Raw genomic sequence first — 23262 nt, 5'->3', positions numbered from 1 at the left:
GAGGCAGTAACAATTCCGCACCAACTAAAGGCGATTGCAGACCTCCACGACGTTGCCCCCGCAAACCGTATCCGGTTGTTTTCCCTGATGTTTTTGGCTCCGTATGGTACGCAGCCAACCGAATTTCGCTTGTAATTCAAATCGAAAAAAATACGGAAATTCATCTATTGTCCGGACAAAATCGGTTTCATATGGACACCATCTTTCGAGGTTTTTTAATTGCTCTACAGTTTTCGTTTTGGGTTGCGTGAACCTCTGAACTGGGACCAAATGTATGGCTTGAAAAGTTTACGGTCATGTGGGATATAAGGCCAGCTAGTGGTCTACACCCCCATAAAAAGTGGTTGACAGCCCGCATACAACGTTGGTAATAGTGTGGAGCTTAGCTTCATCAGTTCCCCGAACTAGAGCAAACGTCGTGATCACATCGTAAATTACCCTGTAATCGATTGGCGGGTTTGTGTACCTTGTATCATATATCAAATCACTTCAAAGGATTAGGTTTGTGCATACTGTGGTTTAGATATAAGGAATCAATCGTTAGAGCCCGTGTGAGATGCTACGACGCCTACAGAATATCACCTAACTTTTGGTTAAAGAATTATGACATTCAAAAACTAGATATTGAAGCACATCTATAACGTCTTTGAAAACAATTATTGATGTGTTCGTTGGCGGTCCTCATACTACGTTTAAAAGAGAACCAACCACCCAACAGTACGTGGATGTTTGCAAATGCAATTCAGAATGCATCCGCTTTCGTTCGTATATCTTACATAAAGCAATGTTTTTACAGTGAACTGAATCCAGGGATTTAGTGTGTCACTCAAACCGTGTGGCGGGTAATTCGCCATAAGTCCTTTTCACTTACATGATCCTACTGGAAATCGGTCGTTATCGGTACGGAATAGAAATTCATCATTCTGTAAGACCGATCACTCATCATGGATGAATGAAAATTCCTAGTGATTCGAATACGATGAAACTGTGTTTGTGCTCATATTCGCCTTCACGAGGCATCACGTATAAAGAGCGCTCAGCAGGTTTGGACACCGAACACCTACATAACAACCTGGCGATAAAACGCGGGGCGGTTGATTGGTCAAACTGATAAACAAAACGTTCTCCCACGGCTGTTTTTCTTTCAACATGCGGTTTAGAACAATTAAGAGGTTGCGATTTTAATGGTTACTTAACCGGAAGTCACCGTATCTTCCACTTTACAGGAGGTTTATAAATGAACTTCCTAGTGCATAAACATCCTGGCAGTATACCGGTTACAATCTCACTGAGGATGACTGTAACAATCCAGAAAAATTAGTGAAAGTTTGCCACCACACGATTTATCAGTGGTCGTTAATATATTTAAAAAACTCTTCCAACACAGTAGAGCAGTGAGCGAACTTCTGGTTTAATAGTGGTCTCCAACAGAATGCAGAACACGCGTTGACAGAAGAGCTTTGAAATGGTACAAGCAATTGATACAAGACAAAGGCAACAGCCGGTAGGAATAAAACAGACAAAGGAGAACTAATGAAAAACTGGAAGTGAGGGATGAAAGACAACATTGAAGGGAAACTGGTCCAATAAGCAAAGTATGCATTCATTCTGAATTCCGCAAACAGAACAGAGGTTACCAATCAGAGAAACTGTGGTTTTCGTATCTGGAAATCCACAATAGAAAGAGCACGTATGGGTGCAGCTTCTACAAGAGAAATGACACACAATTATCGTCTCCAGCCCAGTAAGTAACTGGACCAAGATGCACCGGAAATGGTTTCTGTAGACTGCTGCTGATGTTGCTCTAGGAGCTGGGCCTCTGCTGGAGTCAACATTAGCATTGTGGATAAGACAGTAGCTAGCTGTGCCCTTTCAGATGAATCACTCGGCAAACTAACTATCTTTAAAATAACGTTCTTCAAGTATTCGGTTCGTAAGATGGCATCCTCGGAAATGGTCGGCTGTGAAACCTCGCCATCGTCAGTATCCTTCACCGAGGAAGCGGTCGGCTGTGATGTCTGATTCGAAAGTGGGAATTGTGAACCAAGGTGGACCAGTTTCTCTAGGCGACGTATTTCGTCTTTCAAAACCTTATACGGAAAGTAAAACAGAGCCGATGGGTCATTTAATGATATTTATACAGTGCATGATTCCGTGATAACGTTTAGGTGCTTAGGTGTTTGCGCTGGATTGTGCGTTACTGTAGGAGAGAGAAAAATATAGCAAAACCTATCTGCGATGGTCACTAAGATGACTGGTCCAAAAGAATAGCTACAGCATAGTACGCGCTGTGGAAGATGCCGACGCCTGTCCATGAGTGAAAATGCATGACAAATGCATGCAAACACTTAATTCTACCTTTTACTTCATGCGGAAGAACAGTGCAAATTGATAGTACAGAAACTGATGTTCGCAACGCAACGCTGTGTCTATTGGACATTCCCATTTTAATAAATACAAGTTTGCGGACGGTAGTCTCACCTGGTAAATACAGCGATGCGATAGAAAACTCGGTTAAAATACCATTCAGTATTGCTGATAATTTGCTAAAGAAAAAGGACAGCGCTGTATTTCGGACTAGTTTACTTGTTACGAAGAGTAAGCTTAAGAAACGCTATGCTAAGACTTTGAAGGACAATACTTGTTTACTATGACACACACGTGGCCAGTACACCAACTATGGGTGAGCCATCAACTTCATGCATTTGTATTTTATAAGCCACCGGAATGGTGGTTTGCTTCCAAGTTTGCATCATCAAAACAACCTCCAGTCCCATGGATATAAGACACCTACAAGTACCATTTGGGCGAACCATATGATTAATTCATCTATCGGATATTTTGTGGTTTCCATATCCGCTGAACTAGATCTATGCTGTGCGAAAAATGCACTGCTTCCCAATCACAGTGTCAAGTCTGTGTTTTTTGAGGCTGACGAATGGAATGTGAGCACTGTTTTGAAATATTACAGAATACATCAACGGTAGACTGATAGCATGACGATCCTGCGTGGGTGTTGATCTGTACATGAGTGATCCGAATCACGTGCTTGTCGGAAGTAGCTGCACAAGTGGATTACTACGGTCTATATGATGGATTGAACAGTACAGGTAGCTCGTAAATTGAATGCAGCGACCACGTTGCACACGATAGCTGAGTTGCCGGCTATCTGGCGTCAGCAGCTAAGTCCGTGGGAAGTCATCTGATGTCAGCGGAGTCCAATCAGAAAAGATGGTATGTAGAAAATGTTCAGTGTCCCTTGGTCTGAGAGAACGGCATACTTGGTTTAATCGGTCTCGGATAAATTGAATTGAAGATAAAAACATAGACATTATCATTCAAATCAGCAGAGAGAGAGAGAGAGAGAGTAGACGGCTCAGAAAATATATACTGATTCATTGGCACGGAGGCATCTTTCCAAGAAATCGTCTCTGAGTTTTGATTGAGGAAGACGCTTTGTTGTTGATGATTCATAAAATGCGATGACATGTGACAGATACATCGCATTAACGGTTCGATGATATACTGAGTGGGCTTATACTGAAGACGCTTGTGCAAGACAATTGAAGGGAAATACAGAATAACACCAAGAAAATTAATGAGTCACGGATGTATGCGAGTTGCTAGGCTATACCTGCCTTCAACATTCGATGAATAAATATACCCCTTACGGAGTCTGCATTGACTTCTCTTGATAGGAAATTTCTCTAAGAGCTGTGGGGACTTTTCACGTAATAAGATGTCTGATTCAAACTCCCCGAAAGTTGTCTATTCTTGAAAACTTCGGATACTGTGGACTTCGCCAGTGCTAGAAAGCATCACAGCATATCCACCCTTTGACGAGCTTTACGGAACATCAATCATCATCATTACCAACAGCAAAACATCGCTGTTCAACAGTGATACTGTCTTACACCCAAGGATTAAGGAAACAGCTTATTTCGTCTCTTGAGAATTTTAGTCACTCTGTTTTTGGCAAATTTTCCCGCACATCCAGAGCGAAGAATTTCTCGTGTTTGTATGTCAGTGGTTAGTGTACGGAAGAATAGATTACATACAATATTAATTTCAAGCAACGACGTCAATTTCCGTTATCCCCAAACTATTTCCACCCAGAAGGCGTCTCTAGGCTCTTCATTATGCAGCTGACCTTATGGAGAATTTGTGTGTATGCAGTCTTGTTTTTTGTTGGACTGATGTTACACGTCGTTGAGCGGGTTTCTCTCTTTATTTTTCTGATGTCAAAGCAAATTTCTGGGACTTGAATGTTAGCTGAAAGCACATACACTACTCGTTTGTCTTCCAATCACACACAGTAATGTTTCTGATTGGAAATCGAACATGTTTTTGCAAGTCGATTTTAACTGAAGTTCATGGTCTGCCTTCACTCAGTGATTTGCCGACTTGATGCATGACAGGTAGTGTCATGTGGTGTGCAACTTCAACAAGAAGCCTTCAATGGATTACAGAGTTCATACACATGCGATCGCTGCTCGTGCAAACTTCCGACGACTGTTTTCTACATTAGATATCAGAAGATCCGAAGTGAGCGCCATAAAAAAGAAACAAAAATTCGCGAATGCATACCTAGAGTCTCTAAAAAACAACAATAAAAAATGATTCCGCCAGGACAGGAGGACCATTGTTCAAAGGAGAGTGATGTGAGCATACAACTCCCACAACCACATACGACTAAACAGTAAAAACTGCGTTCCGTCACATGAGGATGGTAGGTATTCCTGTGATGAAAGAGTTTAGGAAATCAGCCGTAAATTGTGTATAAGGTGTGGTCTCAGATGCTTCGGTTTCGTCTACCAATAACAGAAAGAGTGAGAAGGGGTCGGACACGCATTGGAAGTGGTCCAACCAAGATAGCTCGGTGACCAAGGCGCACACTTATTGACCGGAAGGTCCGTGCTTCAAACCCAACCTCAGGGTCTTAACTGCTCACTTCTAGGCTTGGGTAACCTGGCAGTATCTCAGCCATGGTGATCCCTTCCGGTGGCGTAGAAGCTACGCACGGGATGGGTGTTACAGCTGGACAATTCTTATTTTAATTTTCGACCAATTCATTGAGATTAAATCCTTATTTGAGTAGGTGGGTAGAATTTTGCATCAAATACGACCGTTTGGATGCAGGGGCGCAACAAGACTAGGTTACGACTAGCCATTACTTGCGTTGTCCCATAAAGAGGAACAGTCATTTTCATTATGCACAACATAGTTCACTTTTCCAGTCCTAAACTGTCTGACAAAACAATTGTCCAAACTGCTATAGTTTCGTCTACCGAATATGGAACGGCTGTAGGGCAGCCGCGTATTGCAGACTGTGGTATGAGTTCAAAAACGTCAAGTTGTTCCACTATTTGTCGCCGGACAGCTATGGATTGAATGCGATTGCTTGATGCGCGAAATCCGCTTGTGCCATTGGTATCCAATGCACGCATTAATCACGGCATATGTAGTTGTCAGGAATGCACTGTAACGTATTATGTGCGATTCGCGTCAGACGACACATTCAGTGAGGACTGCTGGAGGTTCCGTGTAGAAACATCAATATTTTTGCACAACCTGATTTTGAATGCCGCACATTACCCCCATTTCCTTGGCGCTCTCCAACAGGGGAATACTAATCTGAGAACATGTTTATTGACAACACCTGGGTTACCATTTGGCAGTTGAATGGGGAGAAGTCATCAATACAGGTGTGTGTCTGTCCAACACTCAACCTGTTTGACTGACATCTCTGTTTGGGTTGAGCTTTCATACAGATGTGTATGAAGTGGACATGGTACGGATCGCTTGTGCATGTTTCTATGCGTCTTTGCTCTGTTCACTACAGTGGAAATGAAGAGGAGTTGTGCACAAATAAAAGTACAAACCTACCTTCGCTTGTTCTTCCAAACGGCCTACGGTAGCCTCGCTTTCGTGTAAAAGTTCAGAGAGATGCTCAACCCGGCGCTGTTGGTTATGCAGAGCGTTGCGCAACCCAGATATCTGCAAAGTGGTGGTCGGGTCGTTGAAGTTGGAAGTCGAATTGGTTGCGAATTCCGCACTGAAAGTCCGAGTTGACCTTGGACTGCTCACACTGGAGGGAGATATAGGATCATGGGAAGCACATTTGGTACTGCTTAGGAGTTGATCCAATGGGAGGAAGGGCTGGAAAAGCAAAACAACCAAATTAAGTGGATTTACGGGGACTAGGAAAGTGGTCTGTAAAGTAAATCATTCGACTTCATTACGGAACACTTCGTTATTAAAAGCACAATTGAATTTCAAGTGGTGACACTATGGGTGCCAGATAACCTCACAATAAAATGTTGCAGACAAATAATGAAAGTATAGGATAATAACTATCATAGCGTGTGGTAACAGGAAGGTTGTGCACGAGTGCTACTAATAGGAGAACGAGTGGTAAACGACGAGCTACGCGGAAAAACCCTAATTAGAGAAGTTACCTAATTAACAAGGAACAAAATGGAGTTTTATTCACGTGAAAGTGGTCTGCACCGATTTGGTCCTGTGTAGGAACAAAACATACGACTGGGAATCCGGTAATTCCATACAACACTGCTAACTGTTCGACCAGGCACTAATCTATCATTTGTTTTCACGTTAGCGTTATAACATAAAGGGGTTTGAACAATACAAGCAGCCTCGCGACTAACAACCTTATAGTGTCGTTGAATCACCTACGATCTATAGTGAAATTCACCTTAGCTCAGGAACGACGTGTACTGTCAGTAGAAGTTACCACGGTGGGTCGGCTAAATACAATCGGATGGCGCTCTAGGTTCAAATGATGAAATACCTGTACAATGCTTACGGTTTTTTTTCAAAAACATGAATTCGCTCCTCACACTCCCAACATTTCCTTTTGGGCTTGTCAACTCCTAAAAGTCCCGTATACTCCATCCTTCTTCAGGTGGCTATGAATGGAATGTACATAAGCTGAAGAGTCGACAACGGATGATCGTACAGGCCTTGGTCTGTCGGAAAATATGGTCACTTAGTAATTTTACCATGAAAACGGCGCAACCTATCATACGCAAGCACTGTCTTAACCTCACAAATGATTCATCTTTCCATAAGGTTTCTCAAATAGATGGAAAAATTCTGAAGCCGTGGATTAGGAAAATAATGAGTCGAGGTAGACACAACCGCGATAACTCTTGAGTTGTTCAGCACATACTCGGATTCCGTTCAACTTTCTCTCTGCAGGCCATCTACGGGACTGTGAATCCGAGGAGTTGGACGGAGAATGTGAAGGTGAGCGGAATTCGTTTTCTTCTGATGGACTGATGTGGCCTGAAGCAGCCACATTATCTGCCCCATCACCTTGGACACGATTGTGAAGAAATTTCGGCTACAACCGTAGAAAAACGGTATACAGTGACTGGGTACAAAATAACCCTGACTCAAGTCTGAAGATTGACAACTGTTTATGTAAACCTTGCCTGACATCAATATGGCGTGGCATGGGATAAACAGATCAGTTTATTTTGGCTATTAATAGGTATATTCACAAGACTTCCGTAGAAGGGGACTCTCACAAAGTGGATGGCCATCAATGAATGGCTTCGGAGACGATAGATAACAACAATCGACATGTGAGCCAGAATAGTTGTTGCTCAGGCATTGATTCAGCTTGAACCGTAAAATGGAATTTCACATGCTTGTGCATGTGGGAGTTTCTTTGAGAAGAACGGGGCAGTTTGAAATGTGTGAGACCATATCAGCGTACATCCCACTTAGATCGAACTGCTGTCAAACCAATGCACCAGGCTATGGTAGTGAAGTGTAGTAATGTACCCGTTTCTTGGAAGGAGTTAGCCAGCAGTAGGCGTATGTCACTTTGGGCGGGAGACAGTACGCTAACCACAGTAGAGGTTGCACAAGTCTCACATTCGTCCCACTGTTATGACATTTGGCAAAACGCTCCATCTACACGGAACCTACTTCTGGACGGTGTTTTCATTGACATCCCATGCTTGAAAAATGATCCCAAAGCATTCTCTCATCGTCTGGATGTGGCCTTTTCTCCCTCGTACGAACTGCTTAATTATTAATGTTAAGGCCTGCAAATGGCCTGCTGACCTTGTCCTTTCCTCGCTTGTCTCACGGCCATTCAGTCGCCCAACACGCCTATGACCCTCATCAAGCTTCATTCCTCCGCTGTTGAGCAGAACAGCTGTTCTCCCCATTTTTCTAAGGAATGTCCGTCCACCGATATTCTTTGCACTTTCGAGTTCTACAAACTTTCGCAACATTCAACGTTACAAGAATCGGGTAAACGTTAAGATTGCTGTGCACCATTCACATACTGCCGACTTTTACTTCCTTCATACATTGTTTCATAACTAAACTACCGCACGGCGGTCAGTTTTGCAGCCATGAATTCTTTTTTCCTCTATTCATAAGAATACTAGACAAGTACTACTCCAGTTATCATTTATTTCACCAGAACTCAACTTACTAAATCCAACCAGAAACCGTCACTTCACAGTGAACATGATGACTAACTCGTTCGCAGAAGTAGGCTGACCATACGCTTGATTACCCGGGGCCGTGGATGGGTGATTAGTGAACATTTTTTGTTGGGTTAACTTAGCACACTGGGAATTTGTCGGGAAAAAACGTAAGAAATACAGCATAAATGACTTCGTGATGACGACTAGCAGTAAAAGTCTGTTAGTTGAGCTGGGTAATTTGGTTGCAAACGTTTCACTAGCAACCAGGGCGACAGCACCAGTGCGTCAATGCGAAGCAAGGTGTGGTTGCACACAACCGCTGATGCAACGCTACGCCCCATTCAACAACGCACCAACGATGTCATATCGCCTGAAGAAATGCTAGAAACCGAGTAGTCTAGGCCAGCGAACAAAACAGGACCTACCAAATAGCGAGCAGATTAATCGCTCACCCTTCAGTGATTGAGTTCAACTAACAACCAGTGCACAAGAGCACACTGAATGTCAATAAGTGAGTAGAACCACCGAAGTGGACGTCGGACTTGATTGGGCACACCCTTCAATGGTTGACGGAGTAACTAATTCAACGTAGTTTTGACCGAGTTAACGGACTGTAGCAATAAGTTATCTTATGTAGGTAGATAAACACAACAAAATGAAAGTGAAGACTTCGGGTTCACATGCTGTTTAGGAGATAGTCTTCGAAGCAGGAGCGGCCTTTCGAAGATATCAAAAAGGTGGTCCGCAAACAACAGGATGTTCTGTTACGATACTGGTTACAATACCGCAGTATTGACTATGCGAAAACTACCAAGCGACTATTCACTCAAAAACAGTTTAGAACAGACCATCAAAAAGTAGGCAGGTAAATGTGAGCATCAAACTGCACGGAGAACGGAAGCTATGAACCAAGGTGAAGAGGTGTACTCTGTTCTGAACAGCTGTTTGCCTAGAGGTGAATGATCATGGATCCCAGAGGAACACCATCACACAGGGCCAAGGACTGGAAATCCAACCGGATAGTTTCGAGAAAGAGATGGTCGGCCCGCGAATCTTAGCTACAAGTTAACAAAGCCCAAACACCTCTGACGAAATCACCGACTGCCTGATGGTGGTAGACGGATAACAGGCCAGAAAATCAAAAGCAGGACCACATGGCGGATGCTGTTTACGATCACTAACTGAATCCCGATAAGTGTGGAAGAATTTGTATGGCTGAAACCTCTTGGACGTGACGGTATCTTTCTAGTCCGTTTTAAAATGATAAGTTAAGTTATAGGGCCTATAAGTCACGAGTTAGCCTATCCCAATACATGGTGGTAACAAAATCGGACCGAACAGAAGAAATCTTCTCAGCATACAGACAGCATAAAATGATTCGATAACTAATCATTTTCCCCAATAACGAGAGACGGAACATAGAGGCTAAATTAGGTGACATGATAGAGCTAAAATAAGCTGCGCCAATTCACCGTAGAAGCTCAGTGTAATTGCGAGTTGCATGTACTCCTAAGTAAGTGAAGTGGCATTACGAGAACTTATTTGTCAATAATATGGATTCTTTAGTTAGCCGCGACAAAAGGGCTGGAAGTTCGTGAATGGTTGACGTGTGCACAAGATCACAGCCATTTCACTTAACGGAAGCGATATTGGTCGCTTTTATTTGTGAGCATGCCCTCAGACTGCCTCCACCAGACACAAAGCAGAACGAATTGTAATGAAAAAAAAACCGACCGCTTCTTCCCAAAATGTTATGTGGTTTGCGTAATTTTCAAGCGTTTCGTCGCTCTCATTACTCATTCTAGTGAAGGTTTCTTCAGGAAGTTCAGTTGCTACGTTGAGACTAGTAACTAAAAACTGCCAATTTTGATCATGTTGGCTAGGCGGTAATGATGGATGGACTTTGGTATCATCTATAACATTCGAAGCAAAAATAGTTCTTATACTACCATGGGTCTTGCAACTTTACAAAATCAAACGAACCCTCCAAAGCTTAGTTCTGTAAGCTGATGCGAATATACCGACCTTTTGGAAATATTCGACACCTGCATCAGCACATGAAGGGGAAGCATGTCACCGCCAATTTGTTGAAGGACACAAACAATAGAAAGAAATAATGAGTCATGAAATACAATCGATTGCATACCAATTTGGTTTCAATGGGAAATACTGTGTCTGTGGGGGACTGAGTGATTTAGAAGCATGCTTCAATTTATTGTCACGTTGATATTCTAGTTACTTGAGTGGGATAACCTTCTAACAGGGAACGCCAATGAATCCCAGCTGAATCTCTCGTTTAGGATATTATTCAACTGAATGAACTGCACAAAGACCGGTTCATCTTTCAGTTGGTACGATGTCCGAGAGATTGCAGTGTATACTCTCGAACCAAGATAGATTTAATTCCCACATTAATTCACTTTTAACGGGGGAATCTGATAGAATTTCGTCGAATTTGGATTGAGGGAAACTCGGAGATGGCACCTACCCGATGAAGCTCAAGGACGAAACCGGTGGTGAGATGTCGAAGAGTTTTCAGTAACCTTATGGGTAATGTTCTGTCAAGAAAGTAACAAGTCATTCGGTTGCAGTGTTGCGGTGTACAGCTGCCTTCAAACTCGAACCAAACACAGAGACCGAAATACGCTATGCCATTCTAGGCAAGATGGCCAGAGATGGGCTCGAATAGAGGACACCTTAAACATTGAACTACCTCGATCTCATATTAATTGAAAAGTAGCCTGTAAAAACGTCAGACAGTGAGTGAGACTGGCATTTGATAGCTCGTCGTGACCTGTCTGTTCGCTCTAGGCATGTCGCTGGGTGCAATCAAGAGGAAGCACTGTTGAGGCATCCAAACACTCGCTGATTCTGTTATTTCACGGGATTATGGCGAAGGCAAGAAAGTTGCAGTATGAAGAACTGTGATGCAATCATGCCTCTTCTGCTGTGCCGTTTGTGGAGGATCAAAACTGATGCTAAAAAAATCGATTCTCAAATTCTGTCCTCCCGATCATTGTATGCTATTTCTTGCACTAAACTCCACTTCCTAAACGTTCAATAAAAGTTTGGACAGCAAGCAATTTGAACAGCAAAAAACAACCGCGAAAAACAACCCCGCGTCTTATTACAGCCATAGGGAAATAGAAACGAACTAAGATGAGAAGTTTGTTAGAAACCCAATGCCAATTGATCATCAGTATCAGTTTCGGTATCAGGGATTCTGGCGGTCCTAGTAATGAAGTGTAGCTTAACTGATGTAATACTACGAATGAATGAACACTAACCGGTTTAGTGATCATATTTATACAGGGGAAGGAAACTCACTGAGTGAGGTAAGTATGAGTCTGGAGTCGGGGTAACAACTGAGTCATGACGATATGGTCCGTTGTGATAATCTCTTCTCTGGAGTCCTTCTAAGTGTTCTTCTAAGGATTGGATACGTGCGTTGGCCTGTTCTAAGCGTTCAGCCCATAGGGAGCGTTCACTACTGAAAGGATCGAACAGAAAAATGGGTTATGACTCCAAAGTGACGAACTCACTCCCCAAAATCAAACATTCTTTAAGAGCAGAAGTCTCAAATTTTCATATTCCCATCCAAAAATTGCCCGCTCGCCCCGTAATCTGAAAAAATATTCACACATTTTAATACTTCACTACAGCTGAAGTGAATGTTGGAATTCGACCTACGCAAAATCGACAAAATGGGAAGTTTACTGTGATCCGGTAAATTTCTGCTAGTGATCCGTGCAAGTCAGCGCAAAATAGATTAGACTGAACGATTTATAAGTGAATACGTTAAAACACAACCCAACGTTGTAAACTCCAACACGACTATGGATTCTCGCTACTTTGTTGCTTTATTGTGGTCAACACTTTTTCAAGACAAGGATTCATGATGTGTGCTACTAAGAAAATCATCCATGGGGCATTATGGGAAATCTTTGCGCTCAACTGCTCCAAATGTCAGTGGAACGCTTTTACACAATCAAATATATTGGTGGCGATGGGTCAGTTGGTAGAAAAATTTTTGTCACGCCAAAAAGAAATCGTTCAGCTGTGCCTAGCTGCCGTGTCACCAGGAAGAAGCACGAGGGCTGGGATACTGCCAAGTTGCCCAAGCCTAGACAGGGGAAGTCGAGAGACAGAGGTCGGGTTCGAACCACGGACCTTCCGGTCAGCTAATTCGCGCTCTAACCACTTGATCCATCACGCCAACCTCTGAGAAACGTCATTTCCAGTGATTTGGCCATCGTACGATCTCAACACCAGCTGACAGCTGCTAAGAACCATAAGCGTATATGGCGAAATACAACTCTAGGTTGCCAGACTCAGGTACCATTGCCTTGATTATTATTGCCTAAGGATCCGGGAGTTCGTGATTGAATCTAGCTGCATTGCTCGAGGATGGTTTTCCGATCACAATATTCGGCACCGAAACGAAGGTATCTAAGTAAGAATTCAAGGTTTTACAAAAAACTATCAATATTGCATGAACTAGATAGCAGCAGAAAGAGCATCACTGAACGGTGCGGAGTAACAAAGACGAGGTTATTCAACCCTTTTCTCATCTGCAAAACTAACTTGAAAGCTCGTTGGTGTTCCAATTTTTCGGAATGTAATTGTGATTCGAATCGCTGTCGCTCGCTTTCCAGCTTTTCTTCTAACTCTTTTTCCCGAATTTTTGCAGACCGCCAACGTTCACTTGTGTATGTAGCTAGCTGAGATTCCCAACGTTGTCGCTGATCGTTGAATTCTTTCAACAAATCTCCATATCTGAAAAATGCATAAAAATCAAGCTCAGATGTTGGTGATCTCAGATGAGATCACAAATCAGATCAGCGAATTTCGTAAAAGGAACATATGGATCAACAGAAATTTTGGAAAGTAGTAAACGTATCAGAGGAAAGCATGTTGCACAGTCCAGAGAACTGAACTTTCTGCGTTTTCTGTGGCCGTAAACGGATGTTCAACAGAAGTGACGAGTCCCACTGATCCTCATTGTGTCGGTCTGAATCATAACGAGCCAGCTTTCTTCTATCTCCGAAGTAAATCACATGGCAGTAAAGTAGTCTTTTATTCGGGGGTGAGACAGTTTTGAGAGCCAAAAGAGAATGTGATAAGCGAAGCCTCAACGAAATAGCTGGCATTCCACGCGCTGTTGTAAAAAATTACTCAAAAAGATCAACTACTGTTGTCTCACCTAAACAGAGCCACTAATTGAAAGGAGCAAATGTCATACCCGAGGGGAAACCAATGGATATACGGGGAAATAACCCTTTCAGGAAACCTGTGCTGCTGTTCTCGAGGCCAGTTCACTTCACTTAAACATCCGAGCTCCAACGCGCATGCCAGCACTGACAGTTGCGGATGTTATTAGTACTGGAATGCATCCATCAGCGTTATCAGTTATAGCATCATCTACCTAATGCCACCCGTTGACGACGTCTAAATACTAGTACGTCGGGCGCACTTACAGGCTGTTAGTCAGATGACAGTTGATCAACAGCCAGTCATGCCATTCGCACTTGATTTCTTTGGTGACAAGACGAATCTCAGTTTTTGAGCGGACCTGGGTGTACCACGCTACAAGCGAGACTTGCAGCACTGTTTGGTGATATGGCGACCTCGTCCAGTGCAAAATAACATTCCATGGTGAAGTAATTGGAATAGAGTCCAGAAGAGAGTTCCGATAAAGTCGTTTAGATTCAGGATCTGGCAACCTCTATGTTGCAAAGCGAAAGGCCCACCCCTTCCACGACCCTGGATAGCGAAAACAAGCGACTCCAGACAAGTCTGTGGTCAGAATTCATACAAGCGCTTCAAGGAAACAACTATGCGAATCGAGGCTTGGATTGATTGTACCTATCAGGAACTCTAATCTAAGTTGAGCTCGAGAATGTTCAGTGGTTAGGGTTCGAGCTTACTGACCAGACGGTCCATGGTTCGGCATCTCGAATGCTTCCGTCTATGTATAGGCTATCTGGTAGTATCTCAGCAATCGTGCTTTCTTCGGATGACACGGCAACTATGTAACAAAAAGTGTTACAGCTGAACCAAGGATCCAACCCAACAACATTCATATTGTTGGGTTACTAAGTGTCTGTGACTGAATGCTCTTGCAGCACTTCGAACACTGCAAAGTTGGAAGCATGCACGAAACCTGAAGTGGGGAATTACTGTTCAGCTGTAACACTCGGTGCCTAGCTGCTGTGTCACCCGAAGGAAACACAAGGGTTGGGATACTGCCAGGTTATCTAAGCTTAGAAAGAAGTCGGGCTCGGGTACGAACCACGGACCTTCCGGTCACTAAATTCGCGCTCTAACCACTGGGTCAGAGAAAGACAAGAAAGAAATGTAGGAGAGGATAGAGCTAATTGGCAGGTTGTGGAAGATAGTGAAAGTGTGTCATCAGTAATTCTTCCATACTTCTGTTCAAAGCACATCATATTGTTGCTATGAATGACGATGACGGTCGACCGTGGCTAAGCCGTCAAAGCATGAACGGGGGTCAAGTTGTGAAGCATCTCTCAAATGCATCTTAAATTCTAAGCAAAAAGGCTAGTGTTAATGTAAATGGTACTTCCAGACATAGTGTCACTTTCCTGATTCGAGCAGTCGTGCACAGTGTTTTGAGTGCTTGAACAGAAAAGCCGCTAGTTTCATATGCACTTCTTCGTTGCATGTGACCCCAAGCACCAGTTGGTTAGTAACGTTACGAGTCCAGGAGTACCTACCTGTACCACGCTTTCACCTTACCTGAGCAAATTTGGTGACCGAACTTACTGATTGTGAAGCGTGTTCTGCTCATTTATTATTCAACTGACCCTAATCGCTAACAATTGCCAGCATTTTAGAACACTTTGCTGATGAACAAGAAGCACCTGGTTTTGATGCGCACAACGTCGGATCCCACGTATTCAGGTTGCTACTGATTTATCTCCAACCAAACCCTTTCCCAAAAGCTGTTATGATGCTATTAAAGTGTTCCGAAAAAAAATAAAGTAAGTGAGATTCAGCCGGTTAGTTATCAGGTCTAACCAACACCCTGAGTTTATATTGCCTGGCTCCAAGTGCCATGTGGGAATACTGATGTAGTCACAAAAGGGGAGTACACGATTCTGCATAAGGTAGGATTGCTTCACCTACACACCGCCTTCTGAATCAACAGGCCGCGGTGTGCGGCCTCACTGTTTCTTGACTGCCTGTCCTCTTTAGCTCCCATATTGTGATTGTGTAATTGTTGCAGTACAATAGCTTGACCACTATATTGTGGTTACATCTGGTCAGTCAATTACGTGAATGCGTCTTCCTTGTTTATACACTGTCCCTTTCAAAAAGCGAGCATCTCAAAGCAAAGGATTCTTATACGCTTGAATTCCTTCTTAAAGTCCGCCAGCAACTTTCTAGTGAAAAATCGTTCAGTTTCGGGATACCTGTGAAAGCTAGTGTGGACAGGATGATCAGCCAACGAGACCCGTTAAAGCTCGTTAAATAAAAATTACCACACCTCATCCGAGCCAGAACCAGATTTAATGATGATCACCAGTGGATTAATGCAAATGTGGATCCTGCACTACCTACCAGGGGATTGTTCATATTACCGTGAACGCGATTAGTGAAAGAAGGTTGCCAAAACAGAACGACCGCTGAGGTACGACATTGTAGTGTTGTCTCGAACATACAGTACATGCCACTATAGTGTCTTAGACGCCCCGGTTGATCCAGTTTGTTGACCTGGTTAGAGGAATATTGCCAACAAACAGCCCAAATGGGATGCAAGTGTTAAACCACTTTGATCAAGGAGAAATTGTACCCAAGCATAATCAAATATTTTTCAGACCACTGTAAAATGCAAATCCAGTATACCATCGACCCAAGCACATCTCTTCAACACAATAAAATAAATAGTCCATCTGTAACACCCTTCGGTGCCTAATCGACCCAAGCACATCTCTTCAACACAATAAAATAAATAGTCCATCTGTAACACCCTTTCGGTGCCTAGTTGCCATGCCACCCGAAGAAAACACAAGGAGTGGAATACTACCAGATCGCCCAAGCCTAGATAGGGGAATTCGAGATGCAGAGGTCAAGTTCGAACAATGGATCATACGGTCAGTAAATTCGTGCTCTAACCAATAAGCGTGGCTTTCAATAGACACCAAGCAGCTATGACGTTATATGCGAGCACTGAACAGGGTATTCAGTGACTCAGGTAACCGGTGATATTCTATATGAATTAGGATAATATTCGTCTCAATCCTATGTATAGGACATAGGACTGACTGACACAGGACTGACCTATGCATAGGACAGCAATCGCGCGACTAGATGCAGGAGTTGTCGGCGGTGACAGAACTTCGGCGTAAATACAACTCTGATGTCTGTAACGCTAAAAATGTTCGGTGGTAACAAAGAGCGACATTACCACACTGATATCCAACGCATTAGTCAACCTTCATTGTTATGGAGAAAATCTACCTGAGCGCTGGTTCATTCGAGATAATCGGCTCAACTAATCGACGTCAAATGTCGGAACAAATCCATGGCTGCATGATTTTCTGGAAATTTTTGCTTAGGACAAGGGATATGGGTCGATTAAACGCGTAGCCATTGGGATTGCGCGTGTATGGACAATACACGGATTTTCGTAGCCTTAGCTCACTGAATTGCCGGTGCACCATTCAGTACGAAGAATCTACACGTTGAACCGCATTGACAGTAATCTAGGACCAGTAACTAAGATCACGGGAGGGTAGGGATACCCGCTGTGGTTCATCAGAGTAGGAAACCCAACGACTGCAGTTCACATTGTTCACACCATTTCACAACCTTGGAGGAACTTACGTAACCGGAACCAATAGGTGCCTCATCGTCGGGTGCAAAACTGCGTTTTAGACCTTGACCTAACACTCACAACCAACAAAAGCTTCCGGGATCACCAATCGCCTGATATACGAAGTCACCCCGTCGACTGAGCGCCATCTTGCACCATCTTAATTCGTCATATAATCGTGGCAAAGCCTGAGGAAGAGTCATTGGTATACTAAAATCTAGACCACACGCTCAGAAACAGCCGTTCGTGACAGTTAGGCCGCTAGGGATGTAGTGGACGATAAAAGTCATTCCTGTTATTGATTATTTGGCATCGAGGAGCCAGTAGGAAATGATTCCATATACCAATGTTCATCTTTTATCGGTGTCCTTCAAACCATTCAATAAGAGTTTACATCGGACTTCTGATACATGAGCCATTTTCTCCGAAAATGAACCAAATCGAGATGTAGCCCCTCCTAATATAAACTTCAGGCGATTTCATAAACTTGATCTGGAAACGGCCTTCCCAAAGAGCAGTTTCCCCTAAGGAGGGAAATGCATTTGGCTGATCAGGATGAATGCTCACGTTCTAGCATGCATGGTCAAACGGATGATTGAATCAGTCGATCCATTTGTTAATAACCGGCGGATAATGATGAACGATGGTTGTGAATCGAGATGGCTGAGTGGTTAAAGCGCCAGCCTACAGACCAACCTCAGCATCTCGGCTGCACCTGTCCAGGTGCAGTATCCCAGCCCTCGTACCTCGCATGGAAGCTAGGCACCGAAGGGGTGTTACAGCGAAACTATTATTTATTATTATTATTATGGTTGTGGCTTAGCACTTCCTCCCTGCCGATAAAACCAGAAGACCACTTTGGAACGTGAGGCCATCCGGTAACGACAGCAGCGCACACCCGAAAATCGGCGGAGATCAAGTGGGGTGCTTCAATAGACAGAAATGAAAGAGCAAGTGGCTGGACGAGAAGCAAATAACTGGCCGGTCCGACTAGTCTGTAAGGCTGGAAAGTCAAGCAGCGTAGATACCGATTTTAAGATGCGGTGCATCTCCACGTGAGTTCAACTTCTTAGTACTTGACTTACTAGATAAATTTATTTCTCATTGAACTACCTTGGTCCTTCATGCTTTTACGCCATAAACCAAGTGATCTCCTTCAATTCTCCATTGGATGAGAATACAGACTCTTCGGACACGCAGTATCGTATTGACTAAAGAATCCTGAACTAGTGAGTCAAACGAAGACACTACAGTTTTCAAACTTGTCTGGTTTAATTGTGTAGATAAGTACAGTATCCCTCGACAAATCGACAATATCCCTAAACTAAGGCCGGGAGATTTAAAATGTCTGAAGCATGAAGATATCAGGACCTACTTGCGTTTGAGTTCGATCAGTTCCTCCCGCAGTAAGTCGCACTCTGTTCGTGCGAGAGATGCGCGGAGCGATTCCTCCTCAGCAAGGTGCTTCATTGTAGTCATCTGTTCGTTCAGTTGATCCAGCTCATTTGAGTGTGTGGTACCGTTTATCGGGGTGGATATTGAGTTCTCAGACGGTAACAGTACCGTGTCCTCTGTCGGTTGCACACCGCGCAACGCGTGCAACGCCTTTAATACGGAAGATTGGAGATGGAGGGAAGGCAAAATACGCACGAATTAGACAAAATACACCCTGTCTAGGTTTGGACCTGGCAGTATCCCAGCCCTCGTGCCTCTTTCGTGTGGCATGGCAACTAGGCACGGAAAGGGTGCTACAGCTGAACGATTATTACTATATTTTTACACAAAATACCTGGACAACCACACCTGTTTCGTAACAACGGACCAGGGAAGTTGTCTTCGTACAAATAACACCAAATATGCTTCACGAACACCGTTTTATGCAACTTCTTCCCTACAATTAGACTTGGTCCGGTATACGTTGTGGTGCAGATTTAGCCTGTTTACGGCAAAGCTAGTTGGAATACGACCATATAAACCATTAGCTACAACACCAAAAGTGAGTTCCAAAAACGTTAGGAGGGAAGCTAATGAAAGTTAGAGCCAGTAAGTTTGGCCATCTCAAAGAAAGTGTTTCGGCGGAGGAGTTCGTATTGATACGGTGACCAATAAGATCCGTACCGCAAAAGTGACGACATTTGAATTCTATCCAGTTATCTTACACGCCTTCGTTAGGATGGCCGAAAACTTCCATGTCGTTTGAAGATACCCGACACTTCCGAACACTTGTGGTCGATACTTACTAGTATAAAAACGATTGGCCTGTATGGTCTTCGTTAATCCTCATGATCTAGATAATCATGGACGAGTGTTTCGCCACCAACTTAAATTCGGGCGAGAACCATTAAACAAGATAAATTCATCAGGACGACGCATCCGTACATAACGAAGATTATTAGAAACTTCGCAATCATTGTTTCATCCCATTTTGGTTTCACTAACATCAGTCGGCAGTGTAACTATGAAACATTATAATGAGTGGTCCTCTGGGTACATCGACGGCTGGATTATTGGGTAAGTCTGACCAGCAGGAGTTCGGTTTAGCTAGATTGGTTGTGCTTAAAAAAGCGCTTCACTTGGTAGCTTTCTAATAAATCTGACAGAGAGTATCCTTGTTGCGGAGGAGGGGAGAACATCCACCAGTGGGAGGTTCAGAAAGTGCCCTCCATATTGATTGCCAACAAGGCGCATTTGAAAACGAACTGGAAAGAGATTTCACACTCACAAACTGAGGAAGTCGCTCCTTGGTTAGAAAGTGTCGTATTCACTTGTCGTGTGCTCCCTAAACGAACAGGGTCCTAACAACAAAAAGAATAGATTGGCACGGTGTCCGGGAGTGAAAGGCAAAATACAACAACTAGCTCGGTGATTCATGCTCTGTTGCCCATACTCCGCTCAAGTGCGCTCATGCGCTTTCCGGTGATATAAATTGTGCGCACCCTACAGACGCGAGGCTTAAACAAGCAGCTCAGGAAACAAACGTACAGACTCTACGGAGCGAGATGCATAGAAGCTAGAAGACCTCGTTTATTGTGCTTCACTACTCAAACAAAGGGGAAACAGCACGTTCTACACGAAAACTAACAAATGAAAATGCTCACCTTCACTTTATAAGCATTAAATTCATTTTGTAGCTTGTTCAACCGATCAACGGCGAAATCGCGCTCTCCCGTCAGATCCTCGATCACCACATGAGACCGCACAACATCATCACGTAGTGAATTTAAAAGACAATCTGATTGGTCTTTAGCAGATCTGATCTGTTCCAACTCTTGTTGCCTTCCTTCCAAGTCAGCCTTCAATGTGTTTACAGTGAGTTCCGCCTGCGCCAGGGCGGAGCAAGTCTTGCTATGTTGCTGTTCATCCTGTTTCAACCGCAACAACAACGACTTCATGCGACTAATTTTATTTTCCTGCTTCTGAAGTTGTTCTGTAAGGTCGCGAACAACGTCCTCTGCTTTAAAAGCTCGTTCTTTTTCCTGCTCTAATAGGACTAGTGCATCGCTGAGACTAATTTGCAAGCCATTGTATTCCGCTTTAGTCGATTCCTGAAAATGTTGGATGGCAGGATCTGCGTGAGTAACATTTCGATCCAAATGGTTTATTAGTTCCTGCGCAAACAAGTCTAAGAGTTTTGTCAGCCTGTGGTTTCCAAGGGTGCCATCATTCGCCTTCAGCGTATTCGCAGCCATAGACCAGTCAGTGAGGTTTTCTTTGGGAGAAGAAGCTACACAGGTGGCGCAGTAGAAAGTCATAATTGAGTAGCAAAAGTTGCAGTAAGCACTTGTCTCATCCATCAAACGGTCGCAAGTTTCACGGAGCTCCGAAATTTCCGCCTCTTTGTCCCGAATCAGGTGGTCGTAGTCAGCGCTTTGGATTTCAATCTTTTGCATTAGTTCAACAGTCTGCAGCTTGGCGCGCTCCACAAGTTCAACTGTATGAAGTTCCAGTTCATGAACCTTAGTTTCCAAAGCCAGAAGTCTTTCATTAGCATCCTCAGTAGATTCACTATTTTGTGTGCAGTCGTAAACAACTTCCATGTTTCCCGTAATAAGGGCTTCGCTGTTCATGGCAATGGATATGTGCGGTTGATTTGGCTGGATCCACTCCGTTGATACAGTCGGCTGTTGACGAGGTGGTGTGGGTAGGTTTTCTTTACAGGTGTCTAACGAAGTAAGACGTTCACCGCAGACTGGGCATTTGGAAGAAAGACAAACGTTGCTCATGAATATTGGGTAAGAAGAATCATCATGCAGCAGAAGACAGACAAATTTGCGCAAAAGCTGACCATCATTTATGGTATAGGGACTTTCACAATTCACACTCTTTAGAAGACGGCGCAGTTGTTCAAAACGTGTACCTGGATTACGGTCATCGATTTCTTCTGGATTGAGTACCGGACCTTTATCATCTTTATCGTCATCGTCTTTCATAGTTGAATTGTGCAGTTGATCTCGTAACGCATCCTGTGAGAGTGATAGGGTATTTACTTCCTGCTGAGGTCCAGCAAGAAAGCAGTTATGAATCTTGCACCGTTCTTGGAGGCTCCGCAACTCCAAGGATAACCGTTCGTTTTCCCGCTTATAACTTTCTAACTGTTCGCCTGCGCAGTTTTCACTGTTCGTAGTCTCAATAACTTTTCGAAGCTGACCGGTCTTATCCACCTCTAAAGAGAGCTTTAGCTGACATTCATCCAGCTCATTGCGTAACTGGAACTCTCGTTTTCGGCATAGATCAAGTTGAGCAAGTAGGTCATCAAGCTGGGATTTCGTTGACATTGACGACTCAAGCTCTGCTTCTAACTCCGTGATACGATGAACATGCTCGTGCAGTTCACTATCGCACTTGGCTTGCAACTCAGCCATCGCAGCGTCTTTCTGACGCAAGATGGCATTCAGCTGTTCAAGTTGTAGCAAACAGTCACGTAGCTGGTGTGGCAGATTGGGTTCTCCATCATTCTGAATTGTTGCTGAAGGCTCGGTTTCAGCGTCTGAACTACCGTCCGTCGGTGATTTTGATTGGCTTAAGTCAGACTCCAATGCACAATTTCTCAATCGCAGCTCTGCGAGTTCTGTTGTGAGGCGATCTATCTCACTTTTCAACAGAGTAGTATTTCTTTTCTCACGAATGATTAGTTTTTTGAGTTTGGAAACTCGTTCTTGTTCGACTATCAGTTGCCTGGCTAGGTCCTGAGCGCCTGGGTCTTCGACCATGATTCCCCTGAAACGAAAATAATACGAGGTGCAGAAACGTAGCAATATTGAGATGAAGTTCAAAAATATCGTTACAAACCATTTAATAATCATACACGTCAATGAGGACAAACGAGTCCCCCGGGCGCCCTTCGGCTGCAACACCCATTTTATGCCTAGCTTCCATGTCACCCGAAGGAAGCAGAAGGGCTGAGATACTATGTCACCCGAAGGAAGCAGAAGGGCTGAGATACTGTCCCACTGCCCAAGACTACACAGGATCAGTCGAGATGTTGAGGTTGTGTTCGAACCAAGGACCTTCCGTCAGTAAGTTTGCACCTTAACCACTGAGCTACCTCGAACCGAGGAGCGTCATTATTTGATTGCGACCAGATGTGCCATAGTTTCTTCTACCAAAAGTGAAGCAATTAAAAAAGTAATGAAACTGGATCCCCAGATGAAGCAATCCTGATATACACGAGTGATCCCCAAAAATCTTCCGTCATGAACAAATGCAGTGGCAAACGAAGGAATCCAAAGCTATTTCTCTTTGAGTTAGACGAACAATCGCGATGAACTGAAACTGCGATGCTTGGGTCCTAAAGCTCAACGATAATAAAGCGTGGATTGGATAGGCTTGACTCTATTCAACATCTTATTAATTCGTTACAACAATTAGCTGCAAATTGGTGGTGTGGATCTGGCGACTAGTCTGATACGTCGGCAAATGGCACTGAATGTGGGAAAAGGAAGTGCAACTGGT

At 43.7% G+C, this 23262-nt stretch overlaps 1 protein-coding gene across 1 annotated transcript; it reads right to left on the bottom strand.

The window, feature by feature from the left end:
* Positions 1 to 1354: 1354 nt before the first annotated feature.
* T265_06905 (hypothetical protein) lies at positions 1355 to 22655 on the bottom strand (the record flags this gene model as incomplete). Its single annotated transcript, XM_009172303.1, has 7 exons — positions 1355 to 2090; positions 5887 to 6159; positions 7193 to 7366; positions 11799 to 11961; positions 13056 to 13247; positions 18686 to 18915; positions 20409 to 22655. The coding sequence occupies 7 exons, from the start codon at positions 22611 to 22613 to the stop codon at positions 1728 to 1730; spliced, it is 3600 nt and encodes a 1199-aa protein (XP_009170567.1).
* Between the last annotated feature and the right edge of the window lie 607 nt (positions 22656 to 23262).

Source organism: Opisthorchis viverrini (genome assembly GCF_000715545.1).
Source record: "Opisthorchis viverrini unplaced genomic scaffold opera_v5_151, whole genome shotgun sequence".
NCBI lineage: Eukaryota > Metazoa > Platyhelminthes > Trematoda > Opisthorchiida > Opisthorchiidae > Opisthorchis > Opisthorchis viverrini.
This window is presented reverse-complemented; position numbering and strand designations above follow the sequence as displayed.